This window comes from Melanerpes formicivorus, unplaced genomic scaffold (genome assembly GCF_026170545.1).
Source record: "Melanerpes formicivorus ecotype bairdi unplaced genomic scaffold, bMelFor1.0.p_v2 SCAF_280, whole genome shotgun sequence".
Taxonomy (NCBI): domain Eukaryota; kingdom Metazoa; phylum Chordata; class Aves; order Piciformes; family Picidae; genus Melanerpes; species Melanerpes formicivorus.
Genome location: NW_027142632.1, coordinates 204,369 through 225,711, shown reverse-complemented (window position 1 = coordinate 225,711; position 21,343 = coordinate 204,369). Strand labels below are relative to the sequence as shown.

At 48.6% G+C, this 21,343-nt stretch overlaps 1 protein-coding gene across 1 annotated transcript in view; it reads left to right on the top strand.

Annotated features, from left to right (window-relative positions):
- The window catches only part of LOC137458805 (muscle M-line assembly protein unc-89-like), a 42,957-nt gene that overhangs the window by 8,802 nt on the left and 12,812 nt on the right, over positions 1-21,343 (top strand). The window contains exons 2-23 of the mRNA XM_068170075.1: positions 1,785-2,166; positions 5,776-5,830; positions 5,948-6,000; positions 7,806-7,860; positions 7,978-8,030; positions 8,264-8,393; positions 9,631-9,722; positions 10,477-10,531; positions 10,654-10,700; positions 11,237-11,366; positions 12,655-12,809; positions 14,340-14,394; positions 14,512-14,564; positions 15,231-15,285; positions 15,411-15,454; positions 15,991-16,120; positions 17,409-17,563; positions 19,093-19,147; positions 19,265-19,317; positions 19,984-20,038; positions 20,161-20,207; positions 20,744-20,873. Coding sequence (XP_068026176.1) covers positions 5,777-5,830; positions 5,948-6,000; positions 7,806-7,860; positions 7,978-8,030; positions 8,264-8,393; positions 9,631-9,722; positions 10,477-10,531; positions 10,654-10,700; positions 11,237-11,366; positions 12,655-12,809; positions 14,340-14,394; positions 14,512-14,564; positions 15,231-15,285; positions 15,411-15,454; positions 15,991-16,120; positions 17,409-17,563; positions 19,093-19,147; positions 19,265-19,317; positions 19,984-20,038; positions 20,161-20,207; positions 20,744-20,873 — 1,656 coding nt within the window. The 5' untranslated portion in view covers positions 1,785-2,166; position 5,776. The remainder of the gene's footprint in view (positions 1-1,784; positions 2,167-5,775; positions 5,831-5,947; positions 6,001-7,805; positions 7,861-7,977; positions 8,031-8,263; positions 8,394-9,630; positions 9,723-10,476; positions 10,532-10,653; positions 10,701-11,236; positions 11,367-12,654; positions 12,810-14,339; positions 14,395-14,511; positions 14,565-15,230; positions 15,286-15,410; positions 15,455-15,990; positions 16,121-17,408; positions 17,564-19,092; positions 19,148-19,264; positions 19,318-19,983; positions 20,039-20,160; positions 20,208-20,743; positions 20,874-21,343) is intronic.

Genomic DNA, 21,343 nt, shown 5'->3' with positions numbered 1-21,343 from the left:
AACCAATCCAACCCACCCAAACAGCTAACCCATGGCACCAAGCACCCCACCAAGTCTCCTTCTGAACACCCTCAACGACGGCGACTCCACCACCTCCCCGGGCAACCCATTCCAATGGGCAATCACTCTTTCTGTATAGAACTTCTTCGTCACATCCAACCTGAACCTCCCCTGGCGCAGCCTGAGACTGTGTCCTCTTGTTCTGGTACTGGGTGCCTGGGAGAAGAGACCATCATCAGCCTGTCTACAACCTCCCTTCAGGTAGTTGTAGAGAGTGATAAGGTCACCCCTGAGTCTCCTCTTCTCCAGGCTAAGCAGCCCCAGCTCCCTCAGCCTCTCCTCATAGGGCTTGTGTTCCAAACCCCTCACCAACTTTGTTGCTCTTCTCTGGACTCGTTCCAGCAAGTCAACATCCTTCCTAAACTGAGGGGCCCAGAACTGGACACAGTACTCGAGGTGTGGCCTAACCAGTGCAGTGTACAGGGGCAGAATGATCTCCCTGCTCCTGCTGGCCACACTGTTCTTGATGCAGGCCAGGATGCCATTGGCCTTCTTGGCTGCCTGGGCACACTGCAGGCTCATGTTCATCCTACCATCAACCAGCACCCCCAGGTCCCGCTCTGCCTGGCTGCTCTTCAGCCACTCTGACCCCAGCCTGTAGCACTGCATGGGGTTGTTGTGGCCAATGTGCAGAACCCGGCATTTGGATGTGTTAAATCTCATGCCGTTGGATTCTGCCCATCTGTCCAGCCTGTCCAGGTCTCTCTGCAGAGCCTCTCTACCCTCCAGCAGATCAACTCTTGCCCCCAGCTTGGTGTCGTCAGCAAATTTACTGATGATGGACTCAATGCCCTCATCCAGATCATCAATAAAGATGTTAAAGAGCACAGGGCCCAGCACTGATCCTTGGGGCACACCACTAGTGACTGGCTGCCAGCTGGATGTGGCACCATTCACCACCACTCTCTGGGCTCGGCCCTCCAGCCAGTTCCTAACCCATCGCAGTGTGCTCCCGTCCAAGCCATGGGCTGACAGCTTGGCCAGCAGTTTGCTATGTACTTAAGCTGTGAAGTGGCAGATGCTTGAGGAGTAAGGCATGTGCTAGGCAATTCCTCTTAATGAAATATACTGGAAGAGCTATTCAAGGAGACATTTTAGGACTTCAATCAGAGGTCAGTGACAGAGCAGCTTAAGGTCCTGCAAGTAGGCAGCGTGAACATACACATCCTTTTCCCTATAATAATGAAAATTCTTCCGCTGCCACCACCACTGCCTGACCCACCTGCAGAGAGCTCGGTGTGGCTGGACCAGGGCTGGGATGAAGGAGTATTAAATGCAAGAGTATTAGATGCAGGTAAGAATCTCCCACTTGTGCCCTCTTAGGTCTGTAAATTAAGAAATTGCAAACGCTGGTCCAAAGGGATGCTGTGAGTTCCTAGGGTTTCCAATATGATGGTGGAGTTAAGGATGTACATTGTTCCTTCATTGAGCTTTAACTCTAGAAGTATTCCTTAGAGGAGATATTTTAATTTGCTATGCTGGCTTGTGAAAAATCTAGCCTTTTAAGGCCAAAAGGATCTCTTTTTGCAGTTTGTCTTATCCAGACAATTATTCAGTTTCATTTATTCAGGTACTCATCTTTTGGATTACAATATGAACGTGTGTGGCCTTAGATCTGAAATGCCTTTTCTCCTCATGCTTTAGATAAGAGAAGTGTTTATTAACGAACAGGAAGAACTGTTTTCAGAATGTTTTGGTTTACTTTCTCTGGTATCTCTTCCTAGATATGTCAAGAAGGAAATATAGAAGGAAACATAGACGTCTTCAAGTATTGCAGCAATTCAGTTAAATGAACTAAATGAAGTTCCAGAAGACCAAAGTGAAGTAGAAAGTGAGGAAGCCTGAGCCGAAAGATGTTTCTAACATGGATTGTTGAAGCGGAGTCCATGCAGAAGTATTCTGCAGAAGAAAATGAAAAAGTCCATGAAGAACAAGAGGAAAATGGGGATGAAAGGAAGTCTGGGACAGAAAATGAAGGAGAGAGAGTTCTTGTGGCCAAATCTGCTTCTGAAAAGAGGAACGTTCCTGCTTCCTGGACATTCACACCTAAGACAGGAGAGTGAAACTGCCAAATAATAGAAAGTTCTGAAGACAGAGATTCAAATGGTAAAGGAAAGATCAAAGAGGTCATGCAGATCCTTTTTTTTTCCTCAAGGGGAATACATTTTTGTACTAGGTTTTGTATTAGGCTGCTTTAATTCCCCTTTGTTGTATGTTTTAACTCTCAAATAAGCCCACAGTGTCTCTTGTTATGCCAAATGCATATTTTTTTTTCTGCAGCTGATGGGTTTTTGATTCTAAAGTTTGTGTTTCCAGTGGTGCTCAACTGGAAAGCAATCACTGACTTTCTTTTACTGTATGAGCATCTTTGCAAGTAATGAGCAGAGTTAAGTGTACAAGCTGTACCTCAGGCACTGTGGAGCCAGTCACGTGTGGAATAGAAGACTAATGTCCTCATGTTTGTATGCGATGGAAGATGTGCTTCGTAACCTGAATTACCTTGCTGTTGTACTGTGCAGTGCTGCAATGGCAACATCCCTCTATTTTTCCCTGCCTTTGCCATGTCTCTTGTGATTTTGTGTGCGTGCCTGAGTTGTAAGCATCACGGAGCAGTGACTTTTTGCCAGAAAGGAAGTAAAAGTCAAGCAGTGCTTAGTAAAACACTGATAAGAGTTCTGTCTCTGTCCTTGCACAGAGAGAGACTGTATGGCAGCTAAGGGATGCCTCCCTGATAGTGTATTCAAGTCCAACCCCTTCTCCAAAGCAGGATCATTTAGGGCAGGTCACACAGGAACATATCTCTAAGGGTGCTGAAAGCCTCTGGAGAAGGAGGCTCCACAACCTCTCAGCAGCCTGGTGCAGGGCTCTGGCAAGCTCACAGGAAAGAACTTTCTTCCAGACGTTGGAGTGGAACTTGCTGTGTTCCAGGTCCCTCATGCTATCACAGGGTACCACTGAAAGGAGAGTGTCCCCTTCTTGACAGCCACCCTGCAGATAGTTGGAAACATTATCAAGATCCCCTCTCAGCCTTCGCCTCTCTGGACTGAAGAGGCACAGGTGTCTCAGCCTTTCCTCCTAAGACAGACATTCCACTCCCTTAATCATACTCAGAGCCCTTCACTGGACTCTGTGCTGGGTTGAGGCAGCCCCCTTCCCCACCCCTGGCAACAATAAACACTCAGACAAACGGATTGCAAAAGTGATGGAAAGTTTAAATAGAAAGCAGTGAACTTTTACAGAAAAGCAAAAGCACAGTGACAAAGAAAAATCCCCAAAGCAGACCCAGAGAGATCCCATCCCTACCTGAGGGTATACCCGAGACCCCCAGGGCTCCTTCTTCCCCCTCCCATTGCTAGGCTAGTCTCAGCTGGCCAGATCTGAGACTGCCCATCCCCCCGTGGCCTTGGGCCTAGCCAGGCCCAAAGCCAGGAGACATCTCCCACAGTTATCGGCTGACGGAGGAGGAAGAAAAGAGACTCCGCACTGGATCTTACAGTGGTGCAAAGGATTGTGGTATGAAATACTACATAATTTCCTGTGTCCACCCCTCTGGGCTGGACTTCTGGACACAGGAAGTAAACATTGCAGGGGGGCACCCAGCTCAAACTGCAACAGACTCCCTCTAGTATACGTCTGTCCCTCTTCAACTGGGCAGCTTAAGAACTGGACACTCTACTCCAAATGTGGTCACACTAGGGCAGAGCAGAGAAGGAAGAGAACCTCCCTTTACCTACTGGCACCAATCTTCCTAGTGCACCCCAGGAGCCCATTGGCTTTCTTGGCCCCCAGGGCATGTTGCTGCCCCACGGATAACTTCTTGACCCCCAGGTCCTTCTCCATGGAGCTGCTTTCTGGCAGGTCAACCCCTAAGACATGCTGTTATTCCTCCACAGGTGCAGGGCTCTAAACTTACTCTTCTTGAACCTCATGAGGTTCTTCTTTCCCCAGCTCTCCACTCTGTTCAGGACTCATTGAATAGTCCCTGCCTAGCACCTTGTCAGCCAGTCCTCCAAGCTGCATATCACCAGCAAACTTGTGGAGAGTACAAACTGTCCCCTCACCCAGGTAATTGATGATGATCTTGAAGAAGACTGGACCCAGTACTGACCCCTGGAGTTGGAAGGGACCCTGAAGATCATCTAGTTGTAAAGATGCTGCCATAGGAGCCCTCGTGCTAGGCCAACTTTCTCAAGGCCTCATCCAAGCTGTCTTCCAAGACTTCCAGGATGGGCAAAAGTGTTTCTGGCAGATGTGCCGAAACTTATGACCCCATCACCTCACAGCAGTGCATTGCCAGCATTTTGGCTAGGCCTTTGCTGGAGCCAGTGCTTCCTAGAGCACATCTTCATGAGTCCTCAAGAGGCCAGTACTCCTAGAGAGGAGGCTCGTGTGTCAGTCATGGGCTACTGCATTCAGTTCTTGCTTGTGGCTTGGTGGGAGTTAGTGGCTTGGAGTGGTCTGGAGCACTGAGGTTCCTTGAGGAGACAGTATGAGCAAACTGGTTTTGTGCAGAGAGCTTTGCTGTGCTCTTGGCTACTCGCAGCTGAGAGGCAGGGACTGACATGGAGCTGTGTGAAGGGGTCTTTCAGGTGTGGTAATAATGGAAGAGCTTGAATTGTGGAGATGTTTCCTCCCTCTTTGTCATTGAAGCTGAGCCCCCCTTTTAGGCCTGTTGTGGCTTTGGGAGTGGGAAGGATCAGGATGAATTAGGGGGGATTCCTTGGCTCTGAATCAGGTCAGTGTCTGTGATGTTTGCATATTAACCTGGCTGCCTGGGGCCCTCTTCCTTCTAGAGTCTTGGCCCACGATTCAAGCTGATTGTTTTTCCTTAAACAGGAGCTACCTCCCAATTAGTTGAAAACTGGTTTGGGGCAATCTGTCTTTGTCTGCCCTTGCATAAGTATGATTTCTTTAAAATGTTACTGTTGTTCTTTGCTCCTCAAGTCAAGCTCAGGAGTTGTAATAGTTTTCACACATTGGCCAGCAGCTGAGGTGAAAGAGGCCATTTCTGAATTACCCAGAGTGATGTCAGATTGAAAAGAAGATGTGGGAGATGTTTTGATCAGCTGTTCTCTTACTTGTAAGGGAAATAAATCTCCAGTCCATGATTCTTAGAGCTCCCACCCCACCATACATCCCTAACCTGTTGGTAACCTTGCTTGGCTGTGTTGGTGTGCTAGGTTAACATTGATGGGCTGTGTTGGTGTGCCAGGTTAACGTTGATTGGCTGTGTTGGTGTGCCAGGTTAACGTTGATTGGCTGCGTTGGTCTTCAAGGTTAACTGTTGATGGGCGTGGTTGGTATGCTAGCTTAAATTTGATTGGCTGTCTTGGTGCTTGTCTCACTTGGTGAGCCTAAACTTGATTGGCTGTGTTTGTTTACACGTAGCCCTGGTTGGATACCTTGGTGTCCTAGGTGACCCTGGCAGAGCAGCACTGCTCTTGCACTCTTGGGTGGTTATAGGTGGTGGTGCTGAGCTCATTGGAAAGTGTGTTGAGACAAGTGGGAAGCGCCCAGGCAGCCCTGGGTTGTCTTTGGCATTTTGTGTTTCAATCAGGTAATGAGAGGGGTTAGCAGTCAGAGCGTGAGGACTGGTCAAAAAGGATGTGGGAGTGTGGTTTGTTGTGGGGACAGCATCCACCAATTCTTTGTCAAGGTCTGCTGCCTGAAAATGAGCCTGCCTTGGCTGATGCCTGTCTTCTGGTTGTCTTTCAGTATGATTGGCAAGGAGGTGCACCTAAGTGACAGCGAAGAGAGCAGTGAAGACCAAGTGAGTTGCAGACAGTTTTTACACTGTTCCGACAGATCTGCCTTGAAACACCTTGTTCTGTTGTGCTGGCATCCTTCAGCTAACCATTTGCTCCCTTTCTCCTCTTTGTTTTTGTAGCCAGATGAGGTTGTTGAAAAGCCACCAACATTGCTTGCTGCTCCAAGCCACAGGTTTGTTCTCAAACTTCTGTTTAGACCAAATCAGGAGGAAACCCAAACTCTTTTCTGTATGTGGGGTGGGTGAGTCGGGGTTGCTAGTTTCTCCTGCAGCAGCAGCCTTTGGTTTCTAGGTGCTGGTAGCTGCTGTGGAAAACCTCCTTGAGTTCTCTGCAGTGGCTATTGAACCAAGTAACTGGATGTCCATCAATGTTCACCTGGTGATCATTGGTGTTTTCTTAATGGATCAAGATGTGATGAAAGGGAAGGTCAGGAGTTAATGCTGATGCTGTCTGCTCTCCCAAGTGCCTCAGCATTTAGCAGTTCCTAGAAAAAAGGCTGAGAGAATGGTTTGGCTTCGAAGGGACCCTGAAGGTCATCAAGCTGTCAAGATGCTGCCATAGGCAGGGGAGCCCTTGTACTAGGCCAACTTTCCCAAGGCCTCATCCAAGCTGTCTTCCAGGACTTGCAGGATTGGCAAGAGTGCTTCTGGCAGATGTGCCGAAAATTAGGACCCCATCACCTCACAGCAGTGCATTGCCAGCATTTTGGCTAGGCCTTTGCTGGAGCCAGTGCTTCCTAGAGCACATCTTCATGTCTCCTCAAGAGGCCAGTGCTGCAAGAGAGGAGGCTCGTGTGTCAGTCATGGGTTACTGCATTCAGTTCTTGCTCGTGGCTTGGTGGGAGTTAGTGGCATGGAGTGGTCTGGAGCACTGAGGTTCCTTGAGGAGACAGTAGGAGGAAACTGGTTTTGTGCAGAGAGCTTTGCTGTGCTCTTGGCTACTCACAGCTGGGAGGCAGGGACTGACATGGAGCTGTGTGAAGGGGTCTTTCAGGTGTGGTAATAATGGAAGAGCTTGCATTGTGGAGATGTTTCCTCCCTCTTTGTCATTGAAGCTGAGCCCCCCTTTTAGGCCTGTTGTGGCTTTGGGAGTGGGAAGGATCAGGATGCATTAGGGGGGATTCCTTGGCTCTGAGTCAGGTCAGATTGTCAGCTGTTTGTTTAATCAGCTGTTCTCGTACATGTAAGGGAAACACAACTCCAGTCCATCATTCTTGCAGCTTTCATTCCACTGTACTTCCCTAACCTGTTGTTAACCTTGATTGGCTGTGCTGGTGTGCTAGGTTAACATTGATTGGCTGTGTTGGTGTGCTGGGTTAACATTAATGGGCTGTGTTGGTGTGCCAGGTTAACCTTGATTGGCTGTGCTGTTGTGCTAGGTTAACATTGATGGGCTGTGCTGGTGTGCTCGGTTAACATCGATGGGCTGTGTTGGTGTGCTAGGTTCACATTGATGGGCTGTGTTGGTGTTCCAGGTTAACATTGATTGGCTGTGTTGATGTGCTAGGTTAATGTTGATTGGCTACGTTGGTCTTCAAGGCTAACTGTTGATAGGTGTGCTTGGTATGCTAGCTTAAACTTGATTGGCTGTCTTGGTGCTTGTCTCACTTGGTGAGCCTAAACTTGATTGGCTGTGTTTGTTTACATGTAGCCCTGGTTGGATACCTTGGTGTCCTAGGTGACCCTGGCAGAGCAGCACTGCTCTTGCGCTCTTGGGTGGTTATAGGTGGTGGTACTGAGCTCATTGGAAAGTGTGTTGAGACAAGTGGGAAGCGCCCTGGCAGCCCTGGGTTGTCTTTGGCATTTTGTGATTCAATCAGGTGATGAGAGGGGTTAGCAGTCAGAGCGTGAGGACTGGTCAAAAAGGATGTGGGAGTGTGGTTTGTTGTGGGGACAGCATCCACCAATTCTTTGTCAAGGTCTGCTGCCTGAAAATGAGCCTGCCTTGGCTGATGCCTGTCTTCTGGTTGTCTTTCAGTATGATTGGCAAGGAGGTGCACCTAAGTGACAGCGAAGAGAGCAGCGAAGACCAAGTGAGTTGCAGACAGTTTTTACACTGTTCCGACAGATCTGCCTTGAAACACCTTGTTCTGTTGTGCTGGCATCCTTCAGCTAACCATTTGCTCCCTTTCTCCTCTTTATTTTTGTAGCCAGATGAGGTTGTTGAAAAGCCACCAACAGTGCTTGCTGCTCCAAGCCACAGGTTTGTTCTCAAACTTCTGTTTAGACCAAATCAGGAGGAAACCCAAACTCTTTTCTGTATGTGGGGTGGGTGAGTCAGGGCTGCTAGTGTCTCCTTGCTTTGATTTCTTTATTTGTCTGGCTTGGCATGGAAAGCTACAGTTAGAAAAGAATGAGGCTGGGATGCTGGAGTTTGCCTGTGAATCAGAGGTGTACTTCTCCAACTCTTCCTTCTTTTTTCCTCTCACTATCTAGTGTCCCTCAGCTGCCTGGAGAAGGCAGTCAGCAAGAGATAGGAGAGGTCAAGAGAAACCCTAGTGCACAGAATGAGCTCTGCAATATGCCATCTAGAAACACATCTGCCAAACCTCTTGAATTGCTGAAGGTGAGTTGTGGGGCTCAGTTTGTAGCAGGACCAAGCTGTTGTTTGAAATGCCCCTTTGGAGAGCTTATTACTGCTTCCCAAGTTGGAGTGGGCTCAGGATGTTCCACCTTCAAAGGCCTCATCAAATATCGAAAGGGAATATGTGTCCAAAGTGTCCACAGATGCTTAATGTTGGTCACAGGGCACCAGTCAGAAAGCCCTGTCAGCTGTCTAAGAAATGCCTTGGTGTTTTAAAGTGTCTTTTACTGTCTTGTCTTGAAACCATGGTGTTCCATAGAACAAAAGTCCTGGAATGTTTTGGCCACCAGCAGGTGTGCTGTCAGTAGCACACACTGAGAATTACATAGAATTACATCGAATTACATAGAATAAACCAGGTTGGAAGAGACCTTCAAGATCATCGCGTCCAACCCATCAACCAATCCAACCCACCTAAACAACTAACCCATGGCACCAAGCACCCCATCAAGTCTCCTGAACACTTCCAATGATGGTGACTCCACCACCTCCCTGGGCAGCCCATTCCAATGGGCAATCACTCTTTCCATATAGAACTTCTTCCTAACAACCAACCTAAACCTCCCCTGGGGCAGCCTGAGACTGTGTCCTCTTGTTCTGGTGCTGGCTGCCTGGGAGGTTTCTTGCACAGTTTCTTTTACAGCTTCCTTTCCAGTGTCTTGGCTTGTAGCAAATGATTATAAAGCTTTCTGATCAGGTGAGCTGGTGATTTGCACACTTTGTGCTGCCAGATCTGTGGAGTGCAATTGAAGTTGTTGTTTATTACCACTCTGCCTTCCTGGTGCCTGTTCCTCTGGCAGACAAGGGCTGTGATTTGAGGTGTCTGTGTAAAATGTCACCTGTCTCAAACTCTGGTTAATAAAACCAAAGCCCCTGCTCCTCTGGGGAACCTGGGTGATCTAAATCTGCTCTGAGAGCTATAGAGCAATTTTTTCCTTCCACTGTCTACAGGTGGTTTTAGCAACAAGAGGTTTAGCAGTTCAATCCCACCAGTACAAAATACTCACCTCTCCAAGCAAAAGGCGATAAAATGTCATGGTAGGATGCTGGTCAGTGAGCCAGACATCTGCGCCCACTGTGCTCCGAGTATCTACTTTGTTGGTTCCACTCTCTTGTCTTTAAGCAGAAGCCATCAAAGATAGCTGTGCAGATCATCACTTCATGTGAGCTTCCAAAGCCTGAGCAGTTTTTCCCTTTTCCTTTTTATTCTTCATGCTAGAGGATAATTGAGGCTGCTAGGAAGAGAAAGAAGTCAGAAAAAGAGAAAAAATCATCGGTGGGAGCAGCTCCCAGCATCTCCCAAGAACAGAAGTGAGTACAGAGCAGTGGGATGGCAGAAAGGGTATTGAACTGAGTAACTGGGTGTCCATCAATTTTCAGCTGGTGATCATTGGCTTTTCTGAATTGAGCATGGCCTGATGAAAGGGAAAGGTCAGGAGTTAATTGTTGATGCTCTCTGCTCCCTCAGCTGCTTTAGCGTATATCATTTCCTACATGAAAGGATGAGAGAATGGTTTGGGTCGGAAGGGACCCTGAAGATCATGCAGTTGTAAAGATACTACTTGCAGCTGATAGGTGGGGATTGACATGTAGCTGTGTGAAGGGGTATTTCAGCTATGGTAATTATGGAAGAGCTTGAATTGTGGAGTTGTTTCCTCCCTCTTTGTCACTGAAGCTGAGCCCCCCTTTTAGGCCTGTTGTGGCTGTGGGAGTGGGAAGGATGAGGATGCATTAGAGGGGATTCCTTGGCTCTGAATCAGGTCAGGGTCTGTGATGTTTGCATATTAACCAGGCTGCCTGGGGCCCTCTTCCTTCTACAGTCTTGGACCAAAGTTCAAGCAGAATTTTGTTCTTTAAACAGGAGCTATTTTCAAATTTGTTGGTTTTGGCATGTTGTGGTTCTGTCAGGCAGTGAGAGGGGTTAGCAGCCAGAGTGTGGGGAATGGTCAAAAAAGATGTGGGAGGTTTGTTTTTTCTTGGACAGCATTCACCAATTCTTTGTGAAGGTCTGCTGCCTGAAACTGTGCCTGCCTTGGCTGATCCTTGTCTTCTGGTTGTCTTTCAGAATGCTGGAGGAGGACCTGCAGCTCAGAGACAGTGAAGGCGGCCATGATGACCAAGTTAGTTGGAGCTATTTTGTATGCTAGGCCCACAGACCTGCCTTTAAACACCTGCTTCTGTTGTGCTGAGATCCTTCAGCTAACCTTTCCTCCCCCTCTCCCCTTTGTTTCTGTGCCCAAAGCAGGTAGTTGAAAAGCCACCATGCTCGCTTGCTGGTCCATGGCACAGGTATGTTCCCAAACTTCGGGCTAGACCAAATCAGGAGGAAGATCAAACTGTTTTCTGTATGTGGGGTGGGTGAGTAAGGGCTGCCAGTTTCTCTCGAGTTGCTTTATACTCCTTTAGTTTTTGGGGCTGGCATGGAAAGTTCCAATTAGAAGAGAATGAGGCTGGGAGGCTGGATTTTGCCTGTGAATCAGAGGTGCACTTCTCCAACTCACAGTATCACAGTGTCACAGTATCGCCAAGGTTAGAAGAGACCTCGAGGATCATCGAGACCAACCTGTCACCGCAGACCCATGACTAGACCATGGCACCAAGTGCCACGTCCAATCCCCTCCTGAACACCTCAAGGGATGGTGACTCCACCACCTCCCTGGGCAGCCCATTCCAATGACTAATGACTCTCTCGGTGAAGAACTTTCTCCTCACCTCGAGCCTAAACTGCCCCTGGTGCAGTTGAGACTGTGTCCCCTTGTTCTGGTGCTGGTTGCCTGGGGGAAGAGACCAAAACTCTTCCCTTCTTTTCTCCTCTCACTTTGTAGTGGCCCTCAGCTCCTTGAAGAAGGCAATCAGCAGGAGATGGGAGAGGTCAAGCTCCACCCCTGTGCACAGAATTCACCCTGGAAAGTGACACGAAAAATCACTTGTGGCAAGCCTCTTCAATTGTTGAAGGTGAGAGGTGGAGCTGGGTTTGTAGCAAGACCAAAGTGTTGTTTGAAATGTCCTTTAGAGAGCTCATTTCTGCTTCCCAGTTTTGAGTGGGCTCAGGATGCTCCTCCTTTAAAGGCCTCCTGAAACATCAAAAGTGAATGTGTATCCAAAGTATCCATAGTATCCATAGTATCATTCAGGGTTGGAAGGGACCACAAGGATCACCTAGTTCCAACCCCCCTGCCGTGGGCAGGGACATCCCACACTAGATCAGGCTGGACAGAGCCTCATCCAGCCTGGTCTGAAACACCTCCAGGGATGGGGCCTCGACCACCTCCCTGGACAACCCATTCCAGGGTTTCACCACTCTCATGGTGAAGAACCTCCTCCTCACATCTAGCCTGAATCTCCCCACCTCCAGCTTCATTCCATTCCCCCTAGTCCTATCACTACCTGAGATCCTGAGAAGTCCTTCCCCAGCCTTCCTGTAGGCCCCCTTCAGATACTGGAAGGCCACAAAAGTGTCCACAAATGCTTCATGCTGGACACAGGGCACCTGTGGAGCAGCTGGAAAGTCCTGTCAGCTGTCTAAGAAATGCCTTGGTGTTTTAAAGTGTCTTCTACTCTCTTGTCTTGAAACCATGGTGTTCCATAGAACAAAAGTCCTGGAATGTTTTGGCCACCAGCAGGTGTGCTGTCAGTAGCACGCACTGAGAAGTGCTGTTTCTTGCACAGTTTCTTTTACAGTTTCCTTTCCAGTGTCTTGGCTTGTAGCAAATGATTGTGAAGCTTTCTGATCAGGTGAGCTGGTGATTTGCACACTTTGTGCTGCCAGATCTGTGGAGTGCAATTGAAGTTGTCGTTTATTACCACTCTGCCTTCCTGGTGCCTGTTCCTCTGGCAGACAAGGGCTGTGATTTGAGGTGACTGTGTAAAATGTCACCTGTATCAAACTCTGCTTGAGAAAACCCAAATCCCTGCTCCTCTGGGGAACCTGGGTGATGTAACCCTGGAGTGAGTGCAAATTTTTCCATCCCCTGACTTCAGGTGGTTTTAGCAACAAGAGGTTTAGCAGTTCCATCTCCACCAGTACAAAAGAATTCATCTCTCCAAGCAAAAGGAGATAAAATGTCATGGTAGGATGGTGGTCAGTGAGCCGGACATCTGCACCCACTGTGCTCTGAGTTTCCACTTTGTTGGTTCCACTCTCTTGTCTTTAAGCAGAAGCCATCAAATACAGCTGTGCAGATCAGCATTCATGTGAGCTTTCAAACCTGAGCAGTTTTTTCCTTTTTATTCTTCATGCTAGAGGATAATGGAGGCTGAAAGGATGGCAGAGAAGGTAGAAAAAGAGAAAATGTCCTTGGTGGGAGCAGCTCCCAGCTCCTCCCAAAAACAGATGTGTTCAGAAAAAGAAGAGATATCAGTGGGGTGTGCAGCTACCAACCTCTCCAGTGAACGGAAGTGAGTACAGAGCATTGGGATGGCAGAAAGGCTATTGAACTGAGTAACTGGATGCCCATCAATTTTCACCTGGGAATCATTGGTGTTATCTTAACTGAGGAGGGCCTGATGAAAGGGAAAGGTGAGGAGTTCATGCTGATGCTGTCTGCTCCCTCAGCTGCTTCAACATTTAGCATTTCCTAGTAGGAAGGATGAGAGAATGGTTTGAGTTGGAAGGGACCCTGAAGATCATGTAGTTGTCAAGATGCTGCTATAGACAGGGGTACCCCTCCATCTGGCCCAACATTCTCAAGGCCTCATCCAAGGTGGCTTCCTCATCCAAGCTGTCTTCCAAGACTTGCAGGATTGGCAAGAGTGCTTCTGGCAGATGTGCCGAAACATATGACCCCATAATCTCACAGCAGTGCATTGCCAGCATTTTGGCTAGGCCTTTGCTGGAGCTAGTGCTTCCTAGAGCACATCTTCATGTGTCCTCAAGAGGCCAGTGCTGCAAGAGAGGAGGCTCGTGTGTCAGTCATGGGCTACTGCATTCAGTTCTTGCTCGTGGCTTGGTGGGAGTTAGTGGCTTGGAGTGGTCTGGAGCACTGAGGTTCCTTGAGGAGACAGTAGGAGGAAACTGGTTTTGTGCAGAGAGCTTTGCTGTGCTCTTGGCTACTCACAGCTGGGAGGCAGGGACTGACATGGAGCTGTGTGAATGGGTCTTTCAGGTGTGGTAATAATGGAAGAGCTTGCATTGTGGAGATGTTTCCTCCCTCTTTGTCATTGAAGCTGAGCCCCCCTTTTAGGCCTGTTGTGGCTTTGGGAGTGGGAAGGATCAGGATGCATTAGGGGGGATTCATTGGCTCTGAGTCAGGTCAGATTGTCAGCTGTTTGTTTGATCAGCTGTTCTCGTACATGTAAGGGAAACACAACTCCAGTCCATGATTCTTGCAGCTTTCATTCCACTGTACTTCCCTAACCTGTTGTTAACCTTGATGGGCTGTGCTGGTGTGTTAGGTTAACATTGATTGGCTGTGTTGGTGTGCTGGGTTAACATTAATGGGCTGTGTTGGTGTGCCAGGGTAACGTTGATTGGCTGTGTTGATGTGCTAGGTAAATGTTGATGGGCGTGGTTGGTATGCTAGCTTAAACTTGATTGGCTGTCTTGGTGCTTGTCTCACTTGGTGAGCCTAAACTTGACTGGCTGTGTTTGTTTATAGGTAGCCCTGGTTGGATTCCTTGGTGTCCTAGGTGACCCTGGCAGAGCAGCACTGCTCTTGCGGTCTTGGGTGGTTATAGGTGGTGGTACTGAGCTCATTGGAAAGTGTGTTGAGACAAGTGGGAAGCGCCCAGGCAGCCCTGGGTTGTCTTTGGCATTTTGTGTTTCAATCAGGTAATGAGAGGGTTTAGCAGTCAGAGCGTGAGGACTGGTCAAAAAGGATGTGGGAGTGTGGTTTGTTGTGGGGACAGCATCCACCAATTCTTTGTCAAGGTCTGCTGCCTGAAAATGAGCCTGCCTTGGCTGATGCCTGTCTTCTGGTTGTCTTTCAGTATGATTGGCAAGGAGGTGCACCTAAGTGACAGCGAAGAGAGCAGCGAAGACCAAGTGAGTTGCAGACAGTTTTTACACTGTTCCGACAGATCTGCCTTGAAACACCTTGTTCTGTTGTGCTGGCATCCTTCAGCTAACCATTTGCTCCCTTTCTCCTCTTTGTTTTTGTAGCCAGATGAGGTTGTTGAAAAGCCACCAACATTGCTTGCTGCTCCAAGCCACAGGTTTGTTCTCAAACTTCTGTTTAGACCAAATCAGGAGGAAACCCAAACTCTTTTCTGTATGTGGGGTGGGGGAGTCGGGGCTGCTAGTTTCTCTTGCAGCAGCAGCCTTTGGTTTCTAGGTGCCGGTAGCTGCTGTGGAAAATCTCCTTGAGTTCTCTGCAGTGGCTATTGAACCAAGTAACTGGATGTCCATCAATGTTCACCTGGTGATCATTGGTGTTTTCTTAATGGATCAAGATGTGATGAAAGGGAAGGTCAGGAGTTAATGCTATTGCTGTCTGCTCTCCCAAGTGCCTCAGCATTAAGCTGGGAGTGGGAAGGATGAGGATGCATTAGGGGGGATTCCTTGGCTCTGAATCAGGTCAGGGTCTGTGATGTTTGCATATTAACCAGGCTGCCTGGGGCCCTCTTCCTTCTACAGTCTTGGACCAAAGTTCAAGCAGAATTTTGTTCTTTAAACAGGAGCTATTTTCAAATTTGTTGGTTTTGGCATGTTGTGGTTCTGTCAGGCAGTGAGAGGGGTTAGCAGCCAGAGTGTGGGGAATGGTCAAAAAAGATGTGGGAGGTTTGTTTTTTCTTGGACAGCATTCACCAATTCTTTGTGAAGGTCTGCTGCCTGAAACTGTGCCTGCCTTGGCTGATCCTTGTCTTCTGGTTGTCTTTCAGAATGCTGGAGGAGGACCTGCAGCTCAGAGACAGTGAAGGCGGCCATGATGACCAAGTTAGTTGGAGCTATTTTGTATGCTAGGCCCACAGACCTGCCTTTAAACACCAGCTTCTGTTGTGCTGAGATCCTTCAGCTAACCTTTCCTCCTCCTCTCCCCTTTGTTTCTGTGCCCAAAGCAGGTAGTTGAAAAGCCACCATGCTCGCTTGCTGGTCCATGGCACAGGTATGTTCCCAAACTTCTGGCTAGACCAAATCAGGAGGAAGATCAAACTGTTTTCTGTATGTGGGGTGGGTGAGTAAGGGCTGCCAGTTTCTCTCGAGTTGCTTTATACTCCTTTAGTTTTTGGGGCTGGCATGGAAAGTTCCAATTAGAAGAGAATGAGGCTGGGAGGCTGGATTTTGCCTGTGAATCAGAGGTGCACTTCTCCAACTCACAGTATCACAGTGTCACAGTATCGCCAAGGTTAGAAGAGACCTCGAGGATCATCGAGACCAACCTGTCACCGCAGACCCATGACTAGACCATGGCACCAAGTGCCACGTCCAATCCCCTCTTGAACACCTCAAGGGATGGTGACTCCACCACCTCCCTGGGCAGCCCATTCCAATGACTAATGACTCTCTCGGTGAAGAACTTTCTCCTCACCTCGAGCCTAAACTGCCCCTGGTGCAGTTGAGACTGTGTCCCCTTGTTCTGGTGCTGGTTGCCTGGGGGAAGAGACCAAAACTCTTCCCTTCTTTTCTCCTCTCACTTTGTAGTGGCCCTCAGCTCCTTGAAGAAGGCAATCAGCAGGAGATGGGAGAGGTCAAGCTCCACCCCTGTGCACAGAATTCACCCTGGAAAGTGACACGAAAAATCACTTGTGGCAAGCCTCTTCAATTGTTGAAGGTGAGAGGTGGAGCTGGGTTTGTAGCAAGACCAAAGTGTTGTTTGAAATGTCCTTTAGAGAGCTCATTTCTGCTTCCCAGTTTTGAGTGGGCTCAGGATGCTCCTCCTTTAAAGGCCTCCTGAAACATCAAAAGTGAATGTGTATCCAAAGTATCCATAGTATCCATAGTATCATTCAGGGTTGGAAGGGACCACAAGGATCACCTAGTTCCAACCCCCCTGCCATGGGCAGGGACATCCCACACTAGATCAGGCTGGACAGAGCCTCATCCAGCCTGGTCTGAAACACCTCCAGGGATGGGGCCTCGACCACCTCCCTGGACAACCCATTCCAGGGTTTCACCACTCTCATGGTGAAGAACCTCCTCCTCACATCTAGCCTGAATCTCCCCACCTCCAGCTTCATTCCATTCCCCCTAGTCCTATCACTACCTGAGATCCTGAGAAGTCCTTCCCCAGCCTTCCTGTAGGCCCCCTTCAGATACTGGAAGGCCACAAAAGTGTCCACAAATGCTTCATGCTGGACACAGGGCACCTGTGGAGCAGCTGGAAAGTCCTGTCAGCTGTCTAAGAAATGCCTTGGTGTTTTAAAGTGTCTTCTACTCTCTTGTCTTGAAACCATGGTGTTCCATAGAACAAAAGTCCTGGAATGTTTTGGCCACCAGCAGGTGTGCTGTCAGTAGCACGCACTGAGAAGTGCTGTTTCTTGCACAGTTTCTTTTACAGTTTCCTTTCCAGTGTCTTGGCTTGTAGCAAATGATTGTGAAGCTTTCTGATCAGGTGAGCTGGTGATTTGCACACTTTGTGCTGCCAGATCTGTGGAGTGCAATTGAAGTTGTCGTTTATTACCACTCTGCCTTCCTGGTGCCTGTTCCTCTGGCAGACAAGGGCTGTGATTTGAGGTGACTGTGTAAAATGTCACCTGTATCAAACTCTGCTTGAGAAAACCCAAATCCCTGCTCCTCTGGGGAACCTGGGTGATGTAACCCTGGAGTGAGTGCAAATTTTTCCATCCCCTGACTTCAGGTGGTTTTAGCAACAAGAGGTTTAGCAGTTCCATCTCCACCAGTACAAAAGAATTCATCTCTCCAAGCAAAAGGAGATAAAATGTCATGGTAGGATGGTGGTCAGTGAGCCGGACATCTGCACCCACTGTGCTCTGAGTTTCCACTTTGTTGGTTCCACTCTCTTGTCTTTAAGCAGAAGCCATCAAATACAGCTGTGCAGATCAGCATTCATGTGAGCTTTCAAACCTGAGCAGTTTTTTCCTTTTTATTCTTCATGCTAGAGGATAATGGAGGCTGAAAGGATGGCAGAGAAGGTAGAAAAAGAGAAAATGTCCTTGGTGGGAGCAGCTCCCAGCTCCTCCCAAAAACAGATGTGTTCAGAAAAAGAAGAGATATCAGTGGGGTGTGCAGCTACCAACCTCTCCAGTGAACGGAAGTGAGTACAGAGCATTGGGATGGCAGAAAGGCTATTGAACTGAGTAACTGGATGCCCATCAATTTTCACCTGGGAATCATTGGTGTTATCTTAACTGAGGAGGGCCTGATGAAAGGGAAAGGTGAGGAGTTCATGCTGATGCTGTCTGCTCCCTCAGCTGCTTCAACATTTAGCATTTCCTAGTAGGAAGGATGAGAGAATGGTTTGAGTTGGGAGGGACCCTGAAGATCATGTAGTTGTCAAGATGCTGCTATAGACAGGGGTACCCCTCCATCTGGCCCAACATTCTCAAGGCCTCATCCAAGGTGGCTTCCTCATCCAAGCTGTCTTCCAAGACTTGCAGGATTGGCAAGAGTGCTTCTGGCAGATGTGCCGAAACATATGACCCCATAATCTCACAGCAGTGCATTGCCAGCATTTTGGCTAGGCCTTTGCTGGAGCTAGTGCTTCCTAGAGCACATCTTCATGTGTCCTCAAGAGGCCAGTGCTGCAAGAGAGGAGGCTCGTGTGTCAGTCATGGGCTACTGCATTCAGTTCTTGCTTGTGGCTTGGTGGGAGTTAGTGGCTTGGAGTGGTCTGGAGCACTGAGGTTCCTTGAGGAGACAGTAGGAGGAAACTGGTTTTGTGCAGAGAGCTTTGCTGTGCTCTTGGCTACTCGCAGCTCGAGGCAGGGACTGACATGGAGCTGTGTGAATGGGTCTTTCAGGTGTGGTAATAATGGAAGAGCTTGCATTGTGGAGATGTTTCCTCCCTCTTTGTCATTGAAGCTGAGCCCCCCTTTTAGGCCTGTTGTGGCTTTGGGAGTGGGAAGGATCAGGATGCATTAGGGGGGATTCATTGGCTCTGAGTCAGGTCAGATTGTCAGCTGTTTGTTTGATCAGCTGTTCTCGTACATGTAAGGGAAACACAACTCCAGTCAATGATTCTTGCAGCTTTCATTCCACTGTACTTCCCTAACCTGTTGTTAACCTTGATGAGCTGTGTTGGTGTGCTAGGTTAACATTGATGGGCTGTGTTGGTGTGCTAGCTTAACATTGATGGGCTGTGTTGGTGTGCCAGGGTAACGTTGATTGGCTGTGTTGATGTGCTAGGTAAATGTTGATGGGCGTGGTTGGTATGCTAGCTTAAACTTGATTGGCTGTCTTGGTGCTTGTCTCACTTGGTGAGCCTAAACTTGACTGGCTGTGTTTGTTTATAGGTAGCCCTGGTTGGATTCCTTGGTGTCCTAGGTGACCCTGGCAGAGCAGCACTGCTCTTGCGGTCTTGGGTGGTTATAGGTGGTGGTACTGAGCTCATTGGAAAGTGTGTTGAGACAAGTGGGAAGCGCCCAGGCAGCCCTGGGTTGTCTTTGGCATTTTGTGTTTCAATCAGGTAATGAGAGGGGTTAGCAGTCAGAGCGTGAGGACTGGTCAAAAAGGATGTGGGAGTGTGGTTTGTTGTGGGGACAGCATCCACCAATTCTTTGTCAAGGTCTGCTGCCTGAAAATGAGCCTGCCTTGGCTGATGCCTGTCTTCTGGTTGTCTTTCAGTATGATTGGCAAGGAGGTGCACCTAAGTGACAGCGAAGAGGGCAGCGAAGACCAAGTGAGTTGCAGACAGTTTTTACACTGTTCCGACAGATCTGCCTTGAAACACCTTGTTCTGTTGTGCTGGCATCCTTCAGCTAACCATTTGCTCCCTTTCTCCTCTTTGTTTTTGTAGCCAGATGAGGTTGTTGAAAAGCCACCAACATTGCTTGCTGCTCCAAGCCACAGGTTTGTTCTCAAACTTCTGTTTAGACCAAATCAGGAGGAAACCCAAACTCTTTTCTGTATGTGGGGTGGGTGAGTCGGGGCTGCTAGTTTCTCTTGCAGCAGCAGCCTTTGGTTTCTAGGTGCCGGTAGCTGCTGTGGAAAATCTCCTTGAGTTCTCTGCAGTGGCTATTGAACCAAGTAACTGGATGTCCATCAATGTTCACCTGGTGATCATTGGTGTTTTCTTAATGGATCAAGATGTGATGAAAGGGAAGGTCAGGAGTTAATGCTATTGCTGTCTGCTCTCCCAAATGCCTCAGCATTAAGCTGGGAGTGGGAAGGATGAGGATGCATTAGGGGGGATTCCTTGGCTCTGAATCAGGTCAGGGTCTGTGATGTTTGCATATTAACCAGGCTGCCTGGGGCCCTCTTCCTTCTACAGTCTTGGACCAAAGTTCAAGCAGAATTTTGTTCTTTAAACAGGAGCTATTTTCAAATTTGTTGGTTTTGGCATGTTGTGGTTCTGTCAGGCAGTGAGAGGGGTTAGCAGCCAGAGTGTGGGGAATGGTCAAAAAAGATGTGGGAGGTTTGTTTTTTCTTGGACAGCATTCACCAATTCTTTGTGAAGGTCTGCTGCCTGAAACTGTGCCTGCCTTGGCTGATCCTTGTCTTCTGGTTGTCTTTCAGAATGCTGGAGGAGGACCTGCAGCTCAGAGACAGTGAAGGCGGCCATGATGACCAAGTCAGTTGGAGCTATTTTGTGTGCTAGGCCCACAGACCTGCCTTTAAACACCTGCTTCTGTTGTGCTGAGATCCTTCAGCTAACCTTTCCTCCCCCTCTCCCCTTTGTTTCTGTGCCCAAAGCAGGTAGTTGAAAAGCCACCATGCTCGCTTGCTGGTCCATGGCACAGGTATGTTCCCAAACTTCGGGCTAGACCAAATCAGGAGGAAGATCAAACTGTTTTCTGTATGTGGGGTGGGTGAGTAAGGGCTGCCAGTTTCTCTCGAGTTGCTTTATACTCCTTTAGTTTTCGGGGCTGGCATGGAAAGTTCCAATTAGAAGAGAATGAGGCTGGGAGGCTGGATTTTGCCTGTGAATCAGAGGTGCACTTCTCCAACTCACAGTATCACAGTGTCACAGTATCGCCAAGGTTAGAAGAGACCTCGAGGATCATCGAGACCAACCTGTCACCGCAGACCCATGACTAGACCATGGCACCAAGTGCCACGTCCAATCCCCTCTTGAACACCTCAAGGGATGGTGACTCCACCACCTCCCTGGGCAGCCCATTCCAATGACTAATGACTCTCTCGGTGAAGAACTTTCTCCTCACCTCGAGCCTAAACTGCCCCTGGTGCAGTTGAGACTGTGTCCCCTTGTTCTGGTGCTGGTTGCCTGGGGGAAGAGACCAAAACTCTTCCCTTCTTTTCTCCTCTCACTTTGTAGTGGCCCTCAGCTCCTTGAAGAAGGCAATCAGCAGGAGATGGGAGAGGTCAAGCTCCACCCCTGTGCACAGAATTCACCCTGGAAAGTGACACGAAAAATCACTTGTGGCAAGCCTCTTCAATTGTTGAAGGTGAGAGGTGGAGCTGGGTTTGTAGCAAGACCAAAGTGTTGTTTGAAATGTCCTTTAGAGAGCTCATTTCTGCTTCCCAGTTTTGAGTGGGCTCAGGATGCTCCTCCTTTAAAGGCCTCCTGAAACATCAAAAGTGAATGTGTATCCAAAGTATCCATAGTATCCATAGTATCATTCAGGGTTGGAAGGGACCACAAGGATCACCTAGTTCCAACCCCCCTGCCGTGGGCAGGGACATCCCACACTAGATCAGGCTGGACAGAGCCTCATCCAGCCTGGTCTGAAACACCTCCAGGGATGGGGCCTCGACCACCTCCCTGGACAACCCATTCCAGGGTTTCACCACTCTCATGGTGAAGAACCTCCTCCTCACATCTAGCCTGAATCTCCCCACCTCCAGCTTCATTCCATTCCCCCTAGTCCTATCACTACCTGAGATCCTGAGAAGTCCTTCCCCAGCCTTCCTGTAG